The 23,238-nt window shown below is 42.8% G+C and overlaps 2 protein-coding genes across 3 annotated transcripts in view; one reads left to right on the forward strand and one right to left on the reverse strand.

Annotated features, from left to right (window-relative positions):
• The window catches only part of PRKG1 (protein kinase cGMP-dependent 1), a 1,238,678-nt gene that overhangs the window by 530,866 nt on the left and 684,574 nt on the right, over positions 1-23,238 (reverse strand). The gene's annotated exons all lie outside the window — the stretch shown is intronic.
• Positions 1,445-3,449, forward strand: CSTF2T (cleavage stimulation factor subunit 2 tau variant). Its single transcript, XM_077755215.1, is given in 2 exon segments — positions 1,445-3,053; positions 3,056-3,449. Coding segments are annotated over 2 exon segments (1,704 nt in total). The 5' UTR covers positions 1,445-1,543; the 3' UTR covers positions 3,250-3,449.

Raw genomic sequence — 23,238 nt, forward strand, 5'->3', positions numbered from 1 at the left:
AAAAGAAACTGTGTTTAAAAAAAGGAGAGTGCAACCACAGACCCCAAATGGTGTCTCTTAGACAGAATTTCCAAACCTGGGTAATACTGAAATTGCAATTTCAGCCTCCCCAGGAACGCGGCCTGTCACTGGTCAGCCAGGAAATTTTCTTTCCATTTCCTTCTCTCTTTCCTTCCTTCCGCACCAGTGAGTCGGTCCCCTGGGTCCTCCAGTGCCCCAAAGAGAGATGAGGTCCTCTGTACCAGGAGACCCTAGGATACAGCCTCCTCTGGAACAATCCCTTTCTTTTCCACAAACTTTCTTGTCCCCCATGACCCCCCGCCGCTCCTTCTACAAAGAAAAAAAATTGTGTGTATTTCCTGGGCGCTGTCTTCTTGCTACACGGGAGGCTGCCCGGGAAGTAGAATAGACCGACCTGGTTAAGAATTCTGTGGCTTTCAGGGTGCCTGGCCGGCTTAGTCAGGACAGCCCGAGACTCTTCCCCCTCATGAGCTCGAGTCTGAGTCCCACCCTGGCGGCACAGATTACTTTAAAAACAAAAAAAGCCATTCTGGCGTTGCCCTTGCCTGGCCGCTTAGCAAATGGCCTAGCCCCTGCAAGCTCCACTCCGATGCCCTGGAAACGCCCGCAGACACAGCGGCAGCGTGGACACGCCTCTTTGCCGCGCCCTTCACAGGAGTGGGGATGCCATCGTCCCCATCCGTCTGCAGGAATCATTAGTGATCCGAAAGCCTGCAGTGTGACAGTGCCTAAGTAACTAATTCATGCTCTGCAGCCCTGAACCGTGCTTGGCCACGAATCGCTGTTAGTGCAGGCTAACACCATTAAGGAAGAGGAGGGTCACCGCGGGGTCGCCGCCAGCGGCTGCAGAGGGACTGCAAGCACCCGCGTCCGCGACAGCGGGGCCTCAGGCCACTATTCTCCCAAAATGTTTTCCGAAACGTAGCTGTTGTTGTCGTTCAAGAAGCAAATCCCGAACTGCTAGGGAACGCCTACGCTTTTACCTCGTAGTTCCGGATGGGATTTTAAACAGGGTTTAAATAAACCAGAGGAAGGAGGGACGGGGACCTGAGATACTAGCATCAGAACACAGAACCCGCCGCCCAGACCCTGCTTACGGTTGGCGGTTTCCCGCCGGGCAAACGGAAGCAAAACTGCCCCTGACGTCATGGGAGGAGGCCGCTCCCGATTACCATGGTGAAGCCCGAGCGGCCATCTTTACTGTGGTCAGCCAGCCCCAGGCTTTTCCTGGCGGCCGGGTGGTGCGCCATGGGGAGTCTTCACAATAAGACACGAGAAGGGAATCGTGCCTCTCGCTAATAAGGAACTGCAAGAATCACGAAAGACCAGAGGCAAAAAGCATTAACCAGTGTAGGTAGGGGAGCACACCGGCGGTGCGGCTTTAGCGGAACGATTGGAAAGGGCCCAGGGAGGTTTCCGCCCGGAGTCCGAGAGCCGCTTCCGGGGCTCAGCGGAAGCGTGGGGCGCCAGAGGACGACTCTTGGTAAAGAATCGGCTCTCCGCTGGGCGCCCAACCGGAATCATGTCGAGTTTGGCGGTGAGAGACCCGGCGATGGATCGGTCCCTGCGTTCCGTGTTTGTGGGGAACATTCCGTATGAGGCCACCGAGGAGCAGCTGAAGGACATTTTCTCGGAGGTCGGTTCTGTGGTCAGTTTCCGGCTGGTGTACGACCGGGAGACGGGCAAGCCCAAGGGCTATGGCTTCTGTGAGTACCAGGACCAGGAGACGGCGCTGAGCGCCATGCGCAACCTCAATGGGCGCGAGTTCAGCGGCCGGGCGCTGCGGGTGGACAACGCGGCCAGCGAGAAGAACAAGGAGGAGCTCAAGAGCCTGGGGCCCGCGGCGCCTATCATCGACTCGCCCTACGGTGACCCCATCGACCCGGAAGACGCCCCCGAGTCCATCACCAGGGCGGTCGCCAGCCTGCCCCCCGAGCAGATGTTCGAGCTCATGAAGCAGATGAAGCTGTGCGTGCAGAACAGCCACCAGGAAGCGCGGAACATGCTGCTGCAGAACCCCCAGCTGGCCTATGCGCTGCTGCAGGCCCAGGTGGTGATGAGAATCATGGATCCGGAGATCGCTCTGAAAATCCTGCACCGCAAGATCCATGTCACCCCGCTCATCCCGGGCAAATCTCAGCCCGTGTCCGGGCCCGGCCCTGGCCCGGGGCTGTGCCCGGGACCCAATGTCCTGCTGAACCAGCAGAACGCGCCAGCACCTCAGCCGCAGCACATGGCCAGACGGCCCGTGAAGGACATTCCTCCTCTGATGCAGACCCCTATCCAGGGCGGGATCCCGGCCTCCGGGCCACTGCCGGCCGCGGTTCCGGGACCCGGGCCCGGTTCCCTGACTCCCGGTGGAGGAATGCAGCCCCAGGTGGGGATGCCAGGCGTTGGTCCAGTGCCTTTAGAGCGGGGACAGGTGCAGATGTCGGATCCCCGAGCACCTCTACCTCGCGGACCCATGACTGCCGGTGGCCTGCCTCCTCGAGGGCTGTTAGGAGATGCGCCAAACGACCCCCGTGGAGGGACTTTGCTTTCAGTCACGGGGGAGGTAGAGCCTAGAGGCTATCTTGGCCCGCCTCATCAGGGTCCCCCCATGCACCATGCGTCCGGTCACGACGGCCGTGGCCCTTCCTCCCATGAGATGAGGGGAGGGCCATTAGCAGATCCCAGACTGCTAATTGGAGAGCCCCGGGGACCCATGATAGATCAGAGGGGTCTCCCGATGGATGGTAGAGGCAGTAGAGATTCTCGAGGGATGGAGCCTCGAGCCATGGAGACTGAGGTCTTAGAGACGCGAGTAATGGAAAGAAGAGGAATGGAGACCTGTGCAATGGAGACCAGAGGGATGGAAGCGCGAGGCATGGATGGAAGAGGAATGGAGATAAGGGGCCCTGGCCCCAGTTCCAGAGGCCCAATGACTGGTGGAATCCAGGGTCCAGGGCCCATTAACGTGGGGGCAGGCGGTCCTCAGGGACCCAGGCAGGTGGCAGGCATTTCAGGGGTGGGAAATCCTGGAGCCGGCAGGCAGNGCAAGGGGGCGGCCAGCCTAGCAGTTTTAGCCCCGGGCAGAGCCAGGTGACGCCGCAGGATCAAGAGAAGGCGGCTCTGATCATGCAGGTCCTGCAGCTGACTGCCGACCAGATAGCCATGCTGCCCCCTGAGCAAAGGCAGAGCATCCTCATTTTAAAGGAACAAATTCAGAAATCTACTGGAGCTTCTTGAAAGGCTATAGGAAGTGTAGGAAGCGTTTGGCAGTAGCCTCCAGTTTCTTCTGTAGTCTGGGGAAGGGGTGCCGAACGCCCACCTCTGCATCCCACACTTGAATGAGGGGTTCCCTCCCAGAACCTTAGTTCCCCTTGTTGTCTTTGTATTTTTTTCTGTTTTCCTTTTTACTTTAAAGGGGGGGGGGGGGGGGGGGGGGGGGGTGGANGAGGAAGGAGTGGGTCTGTTCACTTTTATTCACTGTAAATATACAGAAGTAACTGAACGTGGTTATGTTATACCAAATAAGATTACAAAGGATATGCAGCAACACGAAAAGAGTCTACGATACGTTAACTACATTTTTTAAATATTGAGTAAAACAATGTGAAAACTGCACATGATACTAAAATGTGACCTGTTAAGATGGTGATATACTAAGATAGTTTAAGATTCTTGGTTGTATAAGAAAATAAAGAAGTTTACCTCAATATATGTTTTTTGGTATGCCATTTAAAATACTATAACCCTATTTTGGGGACAGAAAGAATGCTGTCCTAGGTTAAACCTTGTGATGGCGTTTTGGACTATTTCAAAATGTTAGTGCTAACAGGGTAAGTCTCAACTTGTGGTATTAGAATTGGTTTTTTTCTAAAGCTGTGCTACCTGAAAAGTCCAGGAATGAAAAGCAGGGTGGTATTTCTTTTATCTGACCGGAGACCGGCAATACTGTGGCCTGGCCTTGAGCGTGGGGGCGTGGTGACTTCGCTGGGACCGTTCTAGGATCTCCGGGTACTGAGGTCTGTTCCGAGAGACTCTGTCTCAGCACCTTCCTGTTACTCACTAGTCTTGAAGCCCTGAGTATGAATCTAGGTAACTTCTCTTACAGCCTTTCTAAACATCTGGGTCTAGGGACCAGGTGATTGGGTTGAATTGTACACGTCACTGGACTTCTCATAAACAGAGAGCTTCATGCTGTCAAGTTCTGTTTCCTGGGGCTAGCTGCCAGTATAGACGGTATCCATGTGGTCACGCAGGATTGGGACTTAATCTCAGTCTCTCCGAGGTTTAACATGCCTCTTTTCTTATTTATACATCTTTTTTTTTATGTTTTATTTCTTTTCTTTTTTTTTTTTTAAATATTTTTATTTATTTCTAGGAGAGAGAGAGACAGTGTGAGCAGGGGAGGGTCAGAGAGAGAGGGAGATAGACTCTGAAATAGGCTCCAGGCTCTGAGCTGGCAGTCAGCACAGAGCCCGATGCGGGGCTCGAACCCACGAACCCGCGAGATCATGACCTAAGCAAAAGTCGGACGCCTAACCGACTAAGCCACCCAGGTGCCCCTTTAATGTTTTATTTCTGAGAGAGAGAGACAGCTTGAACAGGGGGAGGGTCAGAGAGAGGGAGACACAGAATCTGAAACAGGCCCTAGGCTCTGAGCTGGCTGTCAGCACAGAGCCCGACTCAGGACTCAAACCCAGAAACCGTGAGATTATGACCTGAGTCGAAGTCCGACGCCTCACCGACTGAGCCACCCAGGTGCCCCAATAGATATAATTATCTATCACTGTGTTATCAGGATAACTGAGATATTCTTATAGCCTGAATTCTCTGCTTAGCTACTTATTACTCACTTGTTAGTTTTTTTTAAAAAAGTAATAAAGCCATTTAGTCTGAGTACACATACCCATGAAAGCAATTTAAAAATCACTAAGAAGGTGGGGCTTATCACATTTTCTTCAGAGCCTTGATGTGGATACATAAAGATTTGTGTCATGGACCAAATAATTAACAGAAGCATAAACACCCAAATAACCACGTGGTCTTTCTCTGCAGAAGAAAAACCAATGTCTAGTAATAGAGGAAAAAATAGCATTTAATACAAGGAAAGAGCTGAGATTTGGAAATTGAATTTTTCCCCTTTCAAGGTTTTTACATCTTAGGTGTTTCACTCTTTCTGACAGTCTTCTACCCCGTGCTATTTCCTGCCACCTGTTTCATTCTTTTCTTGTTATCCATACTGTTGACTTTCCCATGTTTTCTGTATGCTTCCCCCATGTTGGGGAGGCCACGTCTCTATTCAACATAAGATAGTTCTGGTTAATACTCATTCACAGAGTTGGCTCGAATGCTTGGAAGTTAAAATCACTTTATCCCAAAGCTTTCACTGAAGGGCTCTGACTGAAAACTTAGATGTTCCACTCTATCGTTAAATCTGCATTGTTCAATGCAGACTACATAAAAGGAATGTAAAGTTAAGGATGACCTTAGTATCTGATGTTTATTTTTAATGAATGAATTATCCAAAAGGAATCAATTCTCAAGAAATCCATGGGTCTGAATACTTCTTTCCCCTTTAAATGAAAAAGGCAAACAAAAAAAAAAAAATGGCAGGAGTGGATGGAAATCCTTTTCTTAGATCCATTATCTGTATAGTTCCACGGTTGGAAAACCTAAAGACATGTTATTCTATGGTTGGTATCAGTAGCACCATCTTGGTGTGTGCCCAGATATTAGGCTCCCTTTTGCTTATGTTCCCCCCCGAGAACTCCCTGCAGCCTAGGAAGACCTGATAGGTACCATCATAACTGACGGCACGTGTTATACTGCAGCACTCGATTTTACTTCACACTCTACTGCCCCCCCCCCCACTCCCACTTTTAATGGACCAGGAACTCTGACAGGAACTGTCATTCATTTCTGTGCTTGCTACCCCAAAATCACAGGTAAGAAGGAAGGACAAAATATTATATCCGTCTTGGGGACGGGGCAGGGGGGGCATCCCATTAAGAGTACATAAAGTTCGGGGTGCCTGGGTGGCTTAGTCGGTTAAGCGTCCGACTTTTGCTTAGGTCATGATCTCGTGGTTCGTGGGTTCGAGCCCCACGTCGGGCTCTGTGCTGACTGCCAGCTCAGAGCCTGGAGCCTGTTTCGGTCTGTGACTCCCTCTCTCTCTGACCCTCCCCTGATCGCGCTGTCTCACTCTCTCTCCTAGAAATAAAAAAAATTAAAAAAAAGGGGTACATAAAGTTCCCCCAAAACAGACTCCACACAAAACAGATGAGCTGTAACCACTCGTTACATTAGAAAATGCATGAGTAATAGGTAAATAGAAGCAGGTTCCCCCTTACCCCCTTCATGGACTGTCTCAGTATTGGTAGACTGAGCCTCATTTCATTTGATGGTGATGCAAGCAATATGTGCCTGCTACAATCAGAATCCAGCTGTTTCACTCCATACCCCTGGTTATAACCCTTAATACCTGCGTGTTCCCAAATATGGATAGGCTACAAATGCAATCACAAATTCATTCATTATAACAATGCTTAATGATGGAGTGAAACACTGATTTGTAAATACATTTTTAGGGCTTATTCCTTTTGAGCAGTATGTTTCTTGGGAATGTGAAATGGGCAACTTGAATTAGTGCCTGCCCATTAGCTCTTCCCCTCTTACATTACTGGTGATTAATATCAAGATGTGTTTTAATGTCTGCTGATGTTTCAGGACTTCTATTTTTTTTTTTTAATGCTTATTTATTTTGGAGAGAGAGGGAGAGCACAAGCAGGGGAGGGGCAGAGAGAAGGAGACACTGAATCCGAAGCGGGTTTCAGGCTCTGAGCTGTCAGCACAGAGCCCTATGTGGGGCTGGAACTCAAGAACTGTGAGATCATGACCTGAGCTGATGTGGGACCATTAGCCGACTGAGCCACCCAGGCACCCCAGGACTCCTAATTTTAAGAGTTTTTTGATAAGATAGATATAAGCCAATGTGAATCCCAGGTGAAGGTAAGCTAATCCAAGTAAGATCATGTAAGATCATAACTTTTCAAGTACACTTTTAAGAAATCTCATGGTACAAAAGTATGAAGAGCAACAATGAAAACAAACAAAAAACAACCCAAAAGGCTTAACGTGATCTCAGTTTGCAAAGCTTCTCACTTTCCCATGCTCTGAGGGACATTGACTAAGCACACAGCACCTAATTTCCTGTGGTGTGTCAGGGCTTCCTCTTGGGATGGATGGTGTGTAAGGACAAATGTATGCATCAAGCTTACGTGGCAGGGAAGCTGAATTGTCCGTTACGTCTCGCAGTCTGCTCACAAAGAGTATGCCAGCCTCTTCACGGCTTTATATTGTCAGCTAATCTCTAGACAGACTTCTGGTTGACCTTGCTCTTCTCATCAGTCTCTAGTCAAGAATGCTCTATAGTCAAGAACTAATTCATTTTAAGGGAACTAATCTACTTAAAAGCATATAAATATGTTAATATTAGCTTTAATAGTATGAATATTATGATATTGGTATACAGTTTGCTAATATGTTCCATACATATGTATATTTCAAATCTTCACTAGATCTTTTAGTATTTTCATTTGCTATTATGCAACTTCAAACAAGCACTTACTCCTTTGGCTGAAAATTCAGCATTACAAATATTCATATTACAAATTACCTTTTACATACGGTGTTAACTAGCATGTTTCTTCTTTTTTAAATGTTTGTTTATTTATTTGTGTGTGAGAGAGAGAACAGAGCACAAGCAGGGAAGGGGCAGAGAGAAAGAGGGAGACACAGAATCCGAAGCAGCCTCCAAGCTCTGAGCTGTCAGCACAGAGCCTGCCGACATGGGGCTTGAATTAACAAATAGCAAAGTTATGACCTGAGCCAAAGTCAGATGCTCAACCGACTGAGCCACCCAGGTGGCCCTAGTATGTTTCTTCTTGATATTTTTCTATTTCAGTATAAACCTTATGTCGCAAAGGATCTACGTTGCATCAAAGGTGACATTAGGGTAGCCCTGTCAAAAATAACAAACTCCCTAATTATTAAATACTGTACAAAAAAATACTGAAGTATTACCCTAGGAAGAAAAAAAAGGTGAAGAATTCTGGTTAATGACAATTCTTTCTAAACATGAGTTAATTTAGGTGTCAAAGGTAAGTATCTCATTATCAAAGACTTAGAATAAATACACAACATTTTCAGCCATAATTGCTTTGTAGGACTCCGTATGTATTAAATCTGCAGACTTTGGAAATCACCATCAAGTGTCACAAAGGTAGGTCCTTTAAAAAAAACTAATCGGTTTGATGACCTCTTTGTTGTCTATCACTAAAGAACAATGGATTATCTCTTGGGCAGCAAACCATAAAACCTAGCAGTTCCCCGCACAATTATTTTGTCTCTTCACTTAATTAGCTGTTTTAATCACAATTCTGCCTCCTTCCATTACTAATATTCTGTAATTCTACTGCTAAAGTCTGAGCCACTTTTGTGTACCCATGAGCCTTTGCTCCACCCCCACCTTGCTGCCTGGAGTGATTACATGACCACCTGTGTGTTTCCGAGTCTATCTCTTTATCCCTGGACATTGCCCAGAACAAGGTAAAACTGGCTATAACTCAGTCCCCAATTTCCTTTGCCTTAACGTTCACTTTTAATAACATTCAAAGCAGGAGCCACATTAACAATCATATTTGAGTTAACAATGTGATGAAATGGCCTAAATGGGGCTTGTTTGATGCATTAACATCCACAAAATCACACTCTATGTCCCAAACATCACCCTTGTTCACATGCTAATTAACACAGCGCCATAAATAAGAAGGGATTCAAACGTTTCCAGAGGCAAACCTGGCTTTGTAAGGGTAAACACAACCACTGCCTATTAATAGAATATAATTCCTTTAAGGTAAGCCTGTACCCAAAATGATTTTATATTTCTGTGTATGCCAATCACCACTCAGAGAAACAATTTCTCATCTATTTTAAGGCAGAGAGAAATTAACACAGTTGAAATCTACAATCACATACTTTGCCTCCCTGCCGTCCATGTTGTCAGTTTTGTGCTTCAGAAGCTCTGAATATCTTTGGACAAGGGACCCCAATCAGGGACCCGCGGGCCCATGGAGCCTGCAGATATTCTGTGTCTGACCTGCCCAAGGGTCTCAAAATGTTCAATCTACGTGCATTTACGTGCAACATATATTCTCCAATGTGGCCGCAGGCCCAGCCTGTTGATTCACACAACTGTTTGCTGGGCCCTGTAATGCTCTGAGCTTACAACTCCTGCTATACTCTGTAAAAACACAGCTATTAGACTCAATTGAAATTTTCACTGGCTAGCTTGACAAATGTGAACTAGAAAAAACGGTTCAGCGACCGGTTCAGCAAGTATATTTCTGCAAAATCAATCAACCAACAAACCAAACACATCAACACCCAGAACAACAAAAAAAGGTTATGACACCTTTTTAATTTATAGCTTTTCATGAAGTATATAGAGTAAAAAAAATATCCCAGGATGCTAATCTGATGTGTACCTTTCACCCACAAATCTTTTGCATTTTTAATAAATATTAAGCCAAAATAGCAACATATTTTTCAACTCAAAACTCTGTTTATAAAATGAAAACTATATATATATAATATATATATTATATATATAATATTAAATGCCAACAGCTCTGGAATGGACTTGTGCACAGTATACTTTGTAAAAACAATGTTCTTTAATTTCTGTATTAATGGAAAAAAATCCACCATGTAATTTCCACATAGAAGCCACACTGATTAAAAACATAACAACAAAAAATTGGAGGATGCCATTCCCTTGTTTAAAGCCTCTCGTTGGGGCGCCTGGGTGGCTTAGTCAGTTAAGCATCCGACTTTTGCTTAGGTCATGATCTCGTGGTTCGTGGGTTTGAGCCCCGCATCGGGCTCTGTGCTGACTGCCAGCTCAGAGCCTGGAGCCTGTTTCAGTCTGTGACTCCTTCTCTCTCTGACCCTCCCCTGCTCACGCTCTCTCTCTCCTAGAAATAAATAAAAATATTAAAAAATAAATAAATAAATAAAGCCTCTTGTGGCTTACTTTTCTCTTAGAATAAAATCCCACATCCTTACCATGTACCATAAAGCCCTAAGCCAATCTCAGGTGCTGTCTTTGGGCCCCTGACTCTCTGCTGTGGCTACCTTGGGTCTAACATTGTTTCCTTGAATACAGGGACTCATTTTCATCTCTGAGCTTTATATCTGGCAGTTCCTCTCACCCCATCCTCTCCCCTGGCCTCTGAGTGGCTAGTTCATTCTCATTCCTGAGGCTTTAACTTATATACCACTTTATTCAGAGAGGCTTTTCCTGAATAACCCAGTTAAAATGGTCTCCCCATTCTCTCATCTCCTCGTTTTACTTTTTTTTTTTAATTTTTTAAAAAATTTTTTGAGAGAGAGACAGACAGAGTATAAGTGGAGGGGCAGAGAGAGAGGAAGATGCAGAATCTGAAGCAGGTTCCAGGCTCTGAGCTCTCAGCGCAGAGCCCGACATGGGGCTTGAACACAGAAACTGTGAGATCATGACCTGAGCTGAAGTCAGACGCTTACCTGACTGAGCCACCCAGGCACCCCTCTTACTTGTTTTTAAACAATGGCTCTCTTAGCTGAGCACCACTTACACCAATCCATGCCTCCCAATCCTTTTGCAAAACATGTTGTTATGTACACGAAGCAAACTTGCTGATTACCATTCATGAGTTACTCTTCATTACGGCCATGTTGCATTTATCATGTCGATTGTGTCTGTTCCCAAATGTATACTAGTTGCACAATTGCTATAATACACAGATAAGGCTATAGGTATGGGCAGGATTGTATAGATATGTAGTATGTGTGTATAATATGGAATATGATGGCAAAATATCAAAGGTTATTTCTATGCAAGCTGTTGAGGTAGGAAAGCTGAAGTTACTCCATCTACATGTTCTGTCCATACTGGTTTTCTGTGAGGCCCCATATACTCATCTTCCGTATTTTGCCTCCGAATGAGCCAAAGAAGCTCTGTTCCCACTTCAAGGGGGAAGCAGGTAATCATTCTCTGAGTTGTGTCCTATGCCCCAAACACCTGGTAACATCCAAAAAGAGCCAGAGCCTCAGCATGCCATGGGACTTGAGCTTTGAACAAACCTCAGCTGACCCGGCTATCATTACCCCTGCCTTGGGTAATTTATGGAATAACCTTTATTATTCACCTGGTATTCACCTCTGATTGGACCCTACCCTGGGTTCCTGGAGGAAGACGTACCCTAGACCCTCTTCCAGTACAAACTCCTAGCCCCAAGCAAAGGCGAGACTCATTTTCCTTTCCTCTCCAAATCTTCCAGACACTATGTCTGCTCTTTTCTGTCACCCACACTATACAATAATACACTGTTTCCAGTTCTTCTGGTTTACCTTTGATTTCTGTCCTGCATGAAGCCAAGGACCTTCTTGACTGATCCAACAGGATCTTCCCCTGGGTTCTTGGACCCAGCCTGCCTGCATCACTATGATGAATATATATCCATCATGTCAGCTGTGTCTGTTAATGATGCAGCTAATGCCAACTGCACTAATTTCTATAATATATGTAAAGATAGACATAGATATATTACGTCAATGTGAAAAACATTATTTCTATGAAAACTATGTGAAATGTCTTAAAAAGATGTGATACAGGTAGGTGGCTGAAAAAGGATTGTTAAATTTTATGGGGGCAAGAAAATAGAAAAGACGCATGAAAAAAATCTTTGAAGTCTACAATTAGGTCACTCAGAGTACTTGCAAGTGTCTAAACCCTTGTTACAGTTTAAAGAAGGGTTGAAACTGATCATTGTAGACAAAGCATTATATCAAAACCTTCAGTTCTCTTGCAGAAATTCCTCAGGTAATGGAGGGAGAAAGATCCTTGAGGAAATTTAATCTGAAGTTTGGTATCACAGTTGTTCTTGTAACTCAGCAGGGCTTGCCGGGGAAACATACCAACACACTTCCATTCCAGACCTCCTCCTTCTGTGGCTGCATGACGTTATATGCTCAAGGACACGCCGTGCACTTTCAACTCTTGCTAATGATGGGGCGCCTGGGTGGCTCAGTTGGTTCAGCATCCAACTTTTGGTTTCAGCTCAAGTCATGATCTCACGGTTCACGAGATCCAGCCCCATGCTGTTAGCTCAGAGCCTGTTTGGGATTCTTTCTCTGACCCTCTGGCACGCACATGCTCGCTCTCTCTCACTCTCTCTTTCTCTCAAAATAAATAAACAGACTTTAAAAGATAAAAAACTCTCGCTACTGAAAATGTAGTCCTTGGAGCCACAGCCAGCATCACCTGGAAGCCTGTTAGAAATGCAGAATGTGCAGCCCACCCCACACCGGCTGAATCAGAATCTGTATTTAATAAGATCTGCATGTGATTCACATATAAACAAAAGTTTGAGAAGCACTGCTTAAGCCTAATCCTAAAATAAATAAAATGGGGAGAAAGCAATTTAACAATATTATGACAAATGGAAAGGATGGAGGGGAAGGATGTTACCAAACCTTATTATTTTTCTTAGTTTCTATTTAAATTCCAGGGAGTGAATATACAGTGTAATCTTAGTGTCAGGTATACAACATAGTAATTCAGTGCTTCCATACATCACCCTGTGTTCATCACAAGTGCACTCCTTATTCCCCATCACCTATTTCAACTATTCCCCCATCCACCTCCCCTCTGGTAACCATCAGTGTGTTCTCTGTAATTAAGAGTCTGTTTCTCAGTTTGTCTCCTCCTTTTTTCTCCTTCGCTTGGTTTTTCATTTCTTAAATTCCACATATGAACGAAATCATATGGTATTTGCCTTTCTCTGACTTAATTGGCTTAAAATAATACTCTCTAGCTCCATCCATGTCATTGCAAATGGCAAAATTTCATTATTTTTATGGCTGAATAATATTCCATTACATGTGCTATATATGTGTGTGTATATATGTATGATGATTATATATATATATATGATGGGATATATATGATATGATGGGATATATATGATATGATGGGATATATATGATATGATGAGATATGATGATATATATATATATGATAGATATATGATAGATATGATATATCTATCATATATATATAGAGAGAGAGAGAGATTGAGAAAAGATGTGAGATATCTCACATCTTCTCTATCCATTCATCAGTCAGTGGACACGTGGGCCATTTCCATAGTTTGGCTATTGTAGATAATGCTGCTATAAACATCAGGGTGCATGTACCCCTCTGAGTTAGTATTTTTGTATTCTTTGGGTAAATACCTAGCAGTGTGATTGCTGGATCATAGGGTAGTTCTATTTTAAACATTTTGAAGAGCCGCCATACTGATTTTTACAGTGGCTGCACCAGTTTGCATTCCCACCAACAGTGCACAAGTGTTCCTCTTTTTCCACATCCTCACCAACATCTGTTGTTTCTTGTGTTGTTGATTTTAGCCATTCTGACAGATGTGAGGCGATTTCTCATTGCAGNAGAGATTGAGAAAAGATGTGAGATATCTCACATCTTCTCTATCCATTCATCAGTCAGTGGACACGTGGGCCATTTCCATAGTTTGGCTATTGTAGATAATGCTGCTATAAACATCAGGGTGCATGTACCCCTCTGAGTTAGTATTTTTGTATTCTTTGGGTAAATACCTAGCAGTGTGATTGCTGGATCATAGGGTAGTTCTATTTTAAACATTTTGAAGAGCCGCCATACTGATTTTTACAGTGGCTGCACCAGTTTGCATTCCCACCAACAGTGCACAAGTGTTCCTCTTTTTCCACATCCTCACCAACATCTGTTGTTTCTTGTGTTGTTGATTTTAGCCATTCTGACAGATGTGAGGCGATTTCTCATTGCAGTTTTGATTTGCATTTCCCTGATGAGTGATGTTGAGCATCTTTTCATGTGTCTGTTGGCCATCTGGATGTACTCTTTGGAGAAATGTCTGTTCATGTCTTCTGACCTTTTTTAATTGGACTTTTTGGTTTTTGGGCTTTTGAGTTTGATAAGTTCTTTATAGAGTTTGGATACAAAACCTTTATGGGATGTGTCATTTGCAATTATCTTCTTCCATTCCACAGGCTGCCTTTTAGTTTTGTTGGTTGTTTCCTTTTCTGTGCAGAAGCTTTTCATATTGATGTAGTCCCAATAGTTTATTTTTGCTTTTATTTCTCTTGCCTCAGGAGACATGTCTAGAAAGATGTTGTTACAGGCAACATCAGAAAAATTACTGCCTGTGCTTTCCTCCAGGATTTTTATGGTTTCAGGTTCCCTGTCTAGGTCTTTAATCCATTTTGAATTTATTTTTGTATACAGTGTAAGAAGGTGGTCAGTTACATACTTTTGCATGTAGCTGTCCAGCTTTCTCAAGACCATTTGTTGAAGAGACTGTCCTTCTCCCATTGTATATTCTTTCCTCCTTTGTCAAAGATTAAATGACCACATAATTATGGGTTCATTCTGAGTTTTCTATTATGTTTCATTTCCATTGATCCATATGTCTGTTTTTGTGGAAGAACCTTACTATCTTGATCACTACAGTTTGTAACACAACTTGAAAACCAGATGCTTACAGCTCTGCTTTTCTTTCTCAAGTTTGCTCTGGTATTTGAGGTCTTTTGTGATTCCATACAAATTTTAGAATTGTTTGTTCTAGTTATGTGAAAAATGCTGTTGATATTTTGATAGGGATTGGATTAAATGTGTAGACTGGGGGCTCCTGGCTGGCTCAGTCAGTAGAGCATGTGACTTAATCTCAGTCAGATGGTTCAAGCCACACACTGGGTGTGGAGCCTACTTAAAAATAGATAGATAGAGAGATGATAGATAGATAGATAGATAGATAGATAGATAGATAGATAGATAGAGAGATAGATAGATAGAGAGATAGATAGATAGCTCTGGGTAGTACAGAGATTTTAACAATATCTTTTCTTTTAATCTATGAGCATAGAATGTCTTCCCATTTCTTTGTGTCTTCAATTCCTTTCGTTAGTGTTTTATAGTTTTCAGAGTACAGGTCTCTGACATTTTTGGTTAGGCTTATTCCTAGGTATCTTGTTATGTGGGTACAATTGTAAATGGGATTATTTTCTTAATTTCTCTTTCTCCCACTTCATTATGGGTGTACAGAAAGGCAACTGATTTCTGTATATTGACTTCATAACCTACAACTTTACTGAATTCACTTGTCATTTCTAGCAGTTTTTTGCTGTAGTTTTCTATATAGAGTCTGGTGTCAGTTTGACTGCTTCCTTACTGATTTAGATACCTTTTATTTCTTTCTGTTGTCTGGTTGCTGTGGCCAGGGCTTCCAGTAAAATAAAATAAAAGTGGTGAGAGTGGACATCCTTATCTTGTTACTGACCTTAAAGGAAAGCTCTCAGTTTTTACCCATCTCAGATAATGTTAGCTGTGGGTTTTTCATATATTACCTTTCTTATGCTGAGTTATGTTCTCTCTAAATCTCTTTGTTGAAGGTTTTTATTATGAATTGAAGTTCTGCCTTGCCAAATGCTTTTTCTGCATTTACTGAAATGATCATATGGTTCTTATCCTTTCTTTTATTATTGTGGTATATCACATGGCTTGCAAATATTGAACCATGCGTGAATCCCAGGAACATATCTCACTTCATCATGGTCAATGATATTTTTATTGTTGGGTTTAGTTTTCCAGTATTTTACTGAGAATTTTTGCATCTATGTTCAACAGAGCTATTGGCCTTTACTTCTCTCTTTCAGTAAAGCCTTAAATGGCTTTGGTATCAGGGTAATGCTGGCCTCAGAGAATGAATGTGTGAAGCTTTCTTTCCTCTTCTATGTTTTTGAACAGTTTGAGATAAATTAAATCTTCTTTACATGTTTGGTAGAATTCACCTATAAAGCCATCAGGTCTTGGACTTTGGTTTCTTGTAAGATTTTTGATTACTGACTTATTGGTCTGATCAAGTTTTCTATTTCTTCCTGATTTAGTTGTTGGTCATTTATATGTTTCTTGGAATTTATCCATTTCTTCTAGGTTGTCCAATTGTTGGAATATAATCTTTCATAGTATTCTCTTATTATATTTCTGTGGTGTTGGTTGTTATTTCTCATCTCTAACTTATGATTTTATTTATTTGGGTCCTTTATCTTTTCTTTTTGATAAGTATAGCTAAGGGTTAATCAATTTCATTAATTTTTTCAAAGAATCAGCACCTGGTTTAATTTGGGCCTTTGTGTTTTCATTTTCATTTTTTCCCATTTAATTCTTTTTAATGTTTGTTTATTTTTGAGAGAGAGTGAGAGACAGAGTGTGAGAGGAGGAGGGGTAGATAGAGGGGAAGACTCAGAATCCAAAATAGGCTCCAGCCTCTGAGCTGTTAGCACGGAGTCCCATGTGGGGCTCGAACTCACAACTGCAGGATCATGATCTGGGCCAAAGTCAGATGCTTAACTGACCGAGCCACGCAGGTGCCCCTCCCATGTATTTTCTTATTTCTTCTTTGATTTCTTGGTTGACCTATTCATTGTTTGGTAACATGTTGTTTAATCTCTATGTCTTTGTGGTCTTTCCACATTTGATGGAGTCACTGAGTTCCCTACGTCTATTCTTATGTTGCATAATTCTCTCATGTTATTGCTCAGTTTCATTATTTTCCTTTATTTTGTCTTGTAGGTCACAAAGTCATTCCTCTGCTACTTCCATCCTTGTATTCACTGCATCAAGCTTGTTTCCAATCTCATTTATTGTATTCTTCCTTTCAGATTCTTTTTTAACTCTTTTATCTCTGTGGTAAGGGTCTCCCTGATGTCTTCTATTCTCTCAGGCCCAGTGAGTATCCTTATGATGACTACTTTAAATTCTCCATCAGGCACATTACTTGTATCTGTTTCACTCAGATCTCTGCAATGGCTTCATCTTGTTTTTTCTTTTGGGATAAATTCCTCCATATTTGCATTTTGTCAAAGTCTCTGCCTTCTTCTATAGGTTAGAAAAGCCTGCTATGTCTCCTGCTCCTGAAAGTAATGACCTTATGAGGGAAAGGTCACATAGTGCCCAGAGCCTGGTGCTTCAGGGAGTGTGTCCAGGGTGTTGCTGCATGTGCTCTGCTCTTGGGTTTTGGCTGGCCTGTCCTTAAGGCTCTTGGTCTACAGCGGCTCTCCTTGCCTGCTGTGGGCAGTGTTTGGTCCCTGGCCTGAATGTGGAGAGTTTTAACTAGGTGTGCTCTAATCTGCTTGTGAAATGAGATCTGATGCCACCTTCACCAGAACTGAGGCCCTGCAGAACTCTCTGATTGGGGGACATGGTGTGGGCAGGGGTTTGTGCTGGACTTCTAAGGGAAGGCCCACCATGCTGGAACTCAGGCAGGTGTGACTAAGAAGGGCATTTCCAAAAGAGCACAGGGGGTGGGTTTGGTGTAAGCAAGTGTATGTGCCACACTGCTTCCCTCAGGTGGCTCTGTGTTTATGCTGAGGGGTAGGTGATGGACATGGTAAAAGCTAATGTTTTTACTCCAGGAGAAGTGTTTCCCTGAAGGCTGCCTCTGGGATGCACTCTGAGAAGGGTGAATAATCTCCCTGTTTTGTGCCCCAGGTGTTCAGATGGCTGTTTCCATGATGTCTGCCTCAAGGTTGTTTGCCGGCCTTCTTTCCAGGAGCAGTGCAGTGCCCTCTGGCTCCATCCCAGCCAAGCCTGCTGACTTTTAAAATCCTAGGCGTCAAGGCTCTATCATTGCTAGAATTCATGAAATTCAGCCCCTGTCACCTTCCAAGCCAGTAGGGAAATGTTCTCCTTTTGTATTCCCCTGTGTGCTCCTTTTACTCTCTGACCATGACTCCCTCCCCTCTGCAGCCCCGATTATCACCTCTCCCCTAAACCATGGCTCCACACTTCTTGCCTTCTTTGATGTGACCTCTTGTCTCCCTTTAGTTGGTGAAGTTTGTTTGGTCAGTCTTATAGGTTGATTTCTGGGGCATTTAGGATGATGTGTTCATAGGATGCAGCAAGCCTAGTGTCCCCCAACTGTGCCGTCTTCCTGCTCTTTAGAAGGTATTTTCATTTTACCCAAGTAGCTTTCTTTCCATTGGCACAGAAGATCAAGAATTGGGAAAAATCTTGTCTTTTTGATAGAATCCATTCTGACAGTGTAAGATGATATGTCATTGTGGTTTTTCATTTCCCTAATGATTAGTGATGTTGGGCATCTTTCCATGTGTCTCTTGGCCATATGTATGTTTTCTTGGGGAAAAAAATGTACATCTAGGTCATCTATCCACTTCTCATACTATGGGGGGCATTTTGGTGTTGAGTTGTATGAATTCAATCCCTTATTGCAGATATCATTTGCAGATATCTTCTGCCATTTCTTAAGTTGCCTTTTCATTTTGTTGACCATTTCCTTCAACTGTGCAAAAGCTTTTTAGTTTGATGTAATCCCAACAGTTGATTTTTGCTTTTGCCTCCCCAGGCTGAGGTAAATAAAGGAGATAGCCCGCTGTTAGAAGCCGGATTGAAAAACAAGCAAATAGAAATTCTGTTCCTTCACAGATAACCTAGTGCACATTAGGATTACTAGGAAGTGGAATGTAAAATACTATAGTTGAAATGGGAAAACCACTGGAATTTGCATTTTGTCTCTATGTGTGACCCTGTTTTCTCAGTGGTGGAGAGAAAGCAGTGGCAAATCAATTAGAAGCAATATAGTTACATTTAGTTCATTTTATCACCAGAAATGTCACACATCAAAAATTATTTCAGCCAAGCAGTGACAGTGACTCTTTCAGATGGCCACCTTTTATAAAATTTCTCTCATGAAACCCAAATAGTTTTGTAATCTGCAAATCTCATAGTCTTCCTGAGAAGATCTACAACCCCACCAAGAATGCTGAGTTTACATTCAGATACTATAGTTCCTTTTGTAAATGTCTCTGCCTATAATCCACAAATATTTCCTAGCTAATCTTCACACAGTTTGTCATCTAGACAACAGAAGAAATCTCAGAACTGTAAAATCATCTTGCTTATGTTTCAGTGAGAAGAAACCCTCTATCAGAATTCTCCTGCCGAACATTCAAATATTTTGTGAATCTCATTTAAATATTCCTCTAACAAAAGCAGTTAGAACTATGTGCCCAGCATTTGTTCCATTAACTTTCTCCCAACAGAGTTTTTGGGAATGGTATCAAAACTGTGGTATAATTGTGCTCTTCAACTTTGTCTTTAAACCCGAACATGATTAAGGGTACAAATTAACCATATCCACATTCGTAAATTAAGCAAATTAGATTTTTTTCTCCTTAAAGAAAAGTTTATATTGGGTTTAAGTGATTTAACTCAAAACATTTCTAGCACACACAAATTTAAATTCAAATCAAGGCCTTTCAAGTGGTGACATCAAGGCCCCATTGTGGTTCTGTGAGGGTGACCTTGGAACACGGGAATCTCATTTCCACCTGTGTTCACACTACTTCTATTCCATCCTAATTTGAGCCTTTGTTTGCCTAGAGGGGAAACAAAATTTGCTTAATTAGAATGCTTTGTGAATTGGAAGTGAGATGAGCTACAGGATCTTTGGTTGGTAGGGATTTTGTTGTCATTGTTCTCATATAAACATGGTTTAGTGATTTTCCCCCTAGTTAGTGCCTCTGCTGGGACATGCAAACGAGTTGAGCCTTTAGCAACAATAACCTTGCTTTACAATGGCCCAAAGCTGCCCCTCCTGAAGACTTAGAGATGGATTATCCTGGGCAGAGGCAAAAAGAGGCTTTTGTGCATCTCTTGTCCATTCTCTTTCACTGGGATTTATGCATAAGGAGGGGGACCAGGGATGAGCTGGCCACAGACACAGCCAGGAGCAGCCAAGGCAGGACTGTGAAAGTCATCGTCTGTCAGGGCCAACACTGTGGTGGATGGAGTCTTACAATTATGAGGGCCGGAAGGTGGTGATTCTGTACAAATTTGCTCTTCAAGAGAGAGTGGGAATAAGGCAAATTGAGGGAGGTGCTGAATGGTTGTTGTGGTGGTGGTGGTTTCACTAAGCCCCCTTAAACCACAGATCTGCTCCACATAACGATCATGGCTAACACCCCAAGCAAGTGATGCTCTTTCCAGCTTATCTCTAGGCACTGAGTGTGTCCTTTGGCTCTTGCATGCCTCTAAGTAGAGCCTTCACGGTTTTGTTTTGATAAGGAAGAAAGACTCATTTACATTGATCTGGACATGAAATATCATTGTTGAAAATGGTTTTACTCCAAATGGCACCTTTATTTATACCGTGATTAAATATTTTGAATTGCTGAAAAGAGCTTCTAATAGTGGGATTTTCAGGCATCAGCCACAAGATGGGGGGAGATTTGTTCTTCATGGAGGTGGGTGGTGGTTGCAAGGATCTTATTCAGGTTATTCCAGCACTGACACAGATTTCAGTCCTAAGTTGCATTCAATGCCCTCTTTGGGAAGGAAGGGTCATGGTTAATATATAAGAGCATCTATCAGGAATTTACTAAATGTCAGGTACTTGACATACAACATCTCTAATTTGATTAAAACATGGAGGCAGTTGGAAGAAAGATGCTTAGAGAAGCTAAAAGGTTGGCCATGGGTCACAGAGCTTATAGGAGGTAGAAGTACTATTGAAGCGACATTTGTCTGACTCCCAGCCCTTACTGCTCCCCCTTACATCCTTATGCTTTAAGAGGGTGTTAGCGAGGCATACATGGGTGGCTCAGTTGATTAAGAATTCTATTCTTGATTTTGGTTCAGGTCATGATCTCAGGGTTTTGGGGTTCAAGCCCTATGTCAGGCTCTGAGCAAACAGCATGGAGCCTGCTTAGGATTCTCTTGCTGTCTCTGCTCCTCTCCCTATCCTTCTCTCTACCCACCCCCCTCTCTCAAAATAAATAAATAGACTTAAAAAAGGAATTAGAGAGAAGGTAGCACAGTTTTCACACTGGACTGGTAGAAAGAACACCAGGCTCATTTCCCTGAGCAGGAAGTCATCACAAGTCTAGAAGACATAGCTTTTTGGCAACAGTGAAAGATCTATAAAAATCAACCTTTTGTCCCTACATATTTTTTTTCTTTCCCTTCCAAGAACAAAGTACTAAGCCTAGGCTTTGACGGAACAGAGAGGAAAAATGAAAAACAAAACTTAAAATGTAAACATATTTATATAGAATAAAAATACTTCATAAGAAAATCTATAAATATGTACCTACACTATATATATATATATATATATGCACAATTCAGTGATTTTTAGTATACTCATAGTTGTGCAGCCATTGCAACATCCTAAGTTTAAAAAAAGTTCATCACCCTAATAATGAATCCCTATACTCATGAGCACCCACTCCCTACTCCCTACTCAGCCCTAGGAAACCAATGATCTGCCTTCTGTCTCTTAAGATACTCTCAGCAGGCTGTGTAAATAGAATCATACAACATGTGGTGTTACTACTTTCACTCAGCATGTTTTCAAGATTCATCCACATTGTAGCATGTATCACTGCTTCCCTCTTTTTTCCCCTAAGATATTCCATTGCACAGATATACCATTTTTACTCATCCATTCACCAGCCAATAGATACTTGTGTTATTTCTATGTTTTGGATATTATAAATGGTGGTCCTACAGATGTGTGTGCAAGTGTTTGTGTGCCCACGTGCTTCATTTCCATGCGGTATACACCTAGGAGCGGAATTGCTACATCATACAGTAAGTCTATGTTCACCTTTAGAAGAAGAACTGTCATATTTTACAAAGGAACTGAACTGCTTTACATTCCCACCAGCAACAAATGAGGTACTTGTTTCTCCATATCTTTGGCAACTTTGGGTAACTATTTTTTATTATAGCCATACAAATGCATATGAAGCAGTATCCCCTTATAGCTTTGATTTGAATTTCTGTGATGGCTAATGATGTTCGGTATCTTTTCATGTGCTATTCATTGGCTATTTGTATGTCTTTGGAGAAATGTCTTCCCTGTCATATCTCTGCTGCAAATAAAAGAAAATCTTTTACCATTTTGGTATTTCTATTTTAGCTGAGCAGGTGGTCAGAGGACAAAGTCCCTAAAACATGAAATAAGTTCTTTAGTGATTTAACAATGGACCTACCATAGGAGGAATCAAGTTGCTGTGGTAGAAGTAAGGGCTTTTGACTACATTCTTATAGCCTTTTGGAAAATGTAGCTCATCATTTTCATGGCTGATACCTCTTGGTGTGGTTCAGGACATAGTACCCCAAAATTTGGCACCTTGCCTTAATGAATATCTTAAGCTGAAGGAGATTGAAAAAAAATGGCAGAGGCAGGAAGAACACCCTGATACAGGTTGTAAAACCCTCCCATGGGAGGTGCATCCCAATACCCTGGCGAAAGGAACATCCTTATCTTCAAAGACTAAGGGATTCCTAGAGAAACCCACAGACATCACTAAGGTTCCCCAGTTTACTACACTTAACTCATATTCTCTGACCTATCACATTTCTACCCACTCTTCATCAAACCTAGCATAAAAACACTTGGGTCATAACAATTTCCTCGAGTCTTTATTTCCTTATGATGGCTCCTGTATCATGTAAGAATGCTATCAATGAAATTTGAATGTGAATTTTCTCTTGTGAATCTGTCTTTGTATGTATAACTTTTAGAGGTAGCCAGGGACCCTAAGAGGATTGAGGGAAATTCTGTCCACCCTCTATGCTGTGAAGACATTAGTTGAATCTGAAGTGAATAGAGAGGGTGCTTGTCTAGGGAGGTGATACTGTATTGTACTAAAGAGCTTGGTCTCTGCCTGTCTTCAAGTTCTGGCTTTAACAATAGTACCTCTGTGACCCATTTCTGTGCCTCATTTTGGGAATCTGCATGCTGAGTGAACAATCTCCTAGGCTGGCTGAGAGGACTGTTGGCTAATGCGCCCTGTTCTACCCCTACATATAGCAAGCCCTTGATGTGTGACTGGAGCCAGATTTTGATATTATTTTTTAAAAATAAAACTGTGGACACAGAAGTCATAAGAGCAATTTGAAAACAAGAGCCAGCTCTGTTCATGGCCTCTCAATACTCTGAAAGAAAAAGAAAAACTGAGGATGGAAGGAATCTGCTCAGCTCTAAGGACCCCCACTTCGGAAGAGGAAAAGGAAAGAAGCCCCAAGAAAAGGCAGAATCCAAAGGAGGC

Source organism: Crocuta crocuta, unplaced genomic scaffold (genome assembly GCF_008692635.1).
Source record: "Crocuta crocuta isolate KB4526 unplaced genomic scaffold, BGI_CrCroc_1.0 scaffold2, whole genome shotgun sequence".
In the NCBI taxonomy this organism is placed as follows: Eukaryota; Metazoa; Chordata; class Mammalia; order Carnivora; family Hyaenidae; genus Crocuta; species Crocuta crocuta.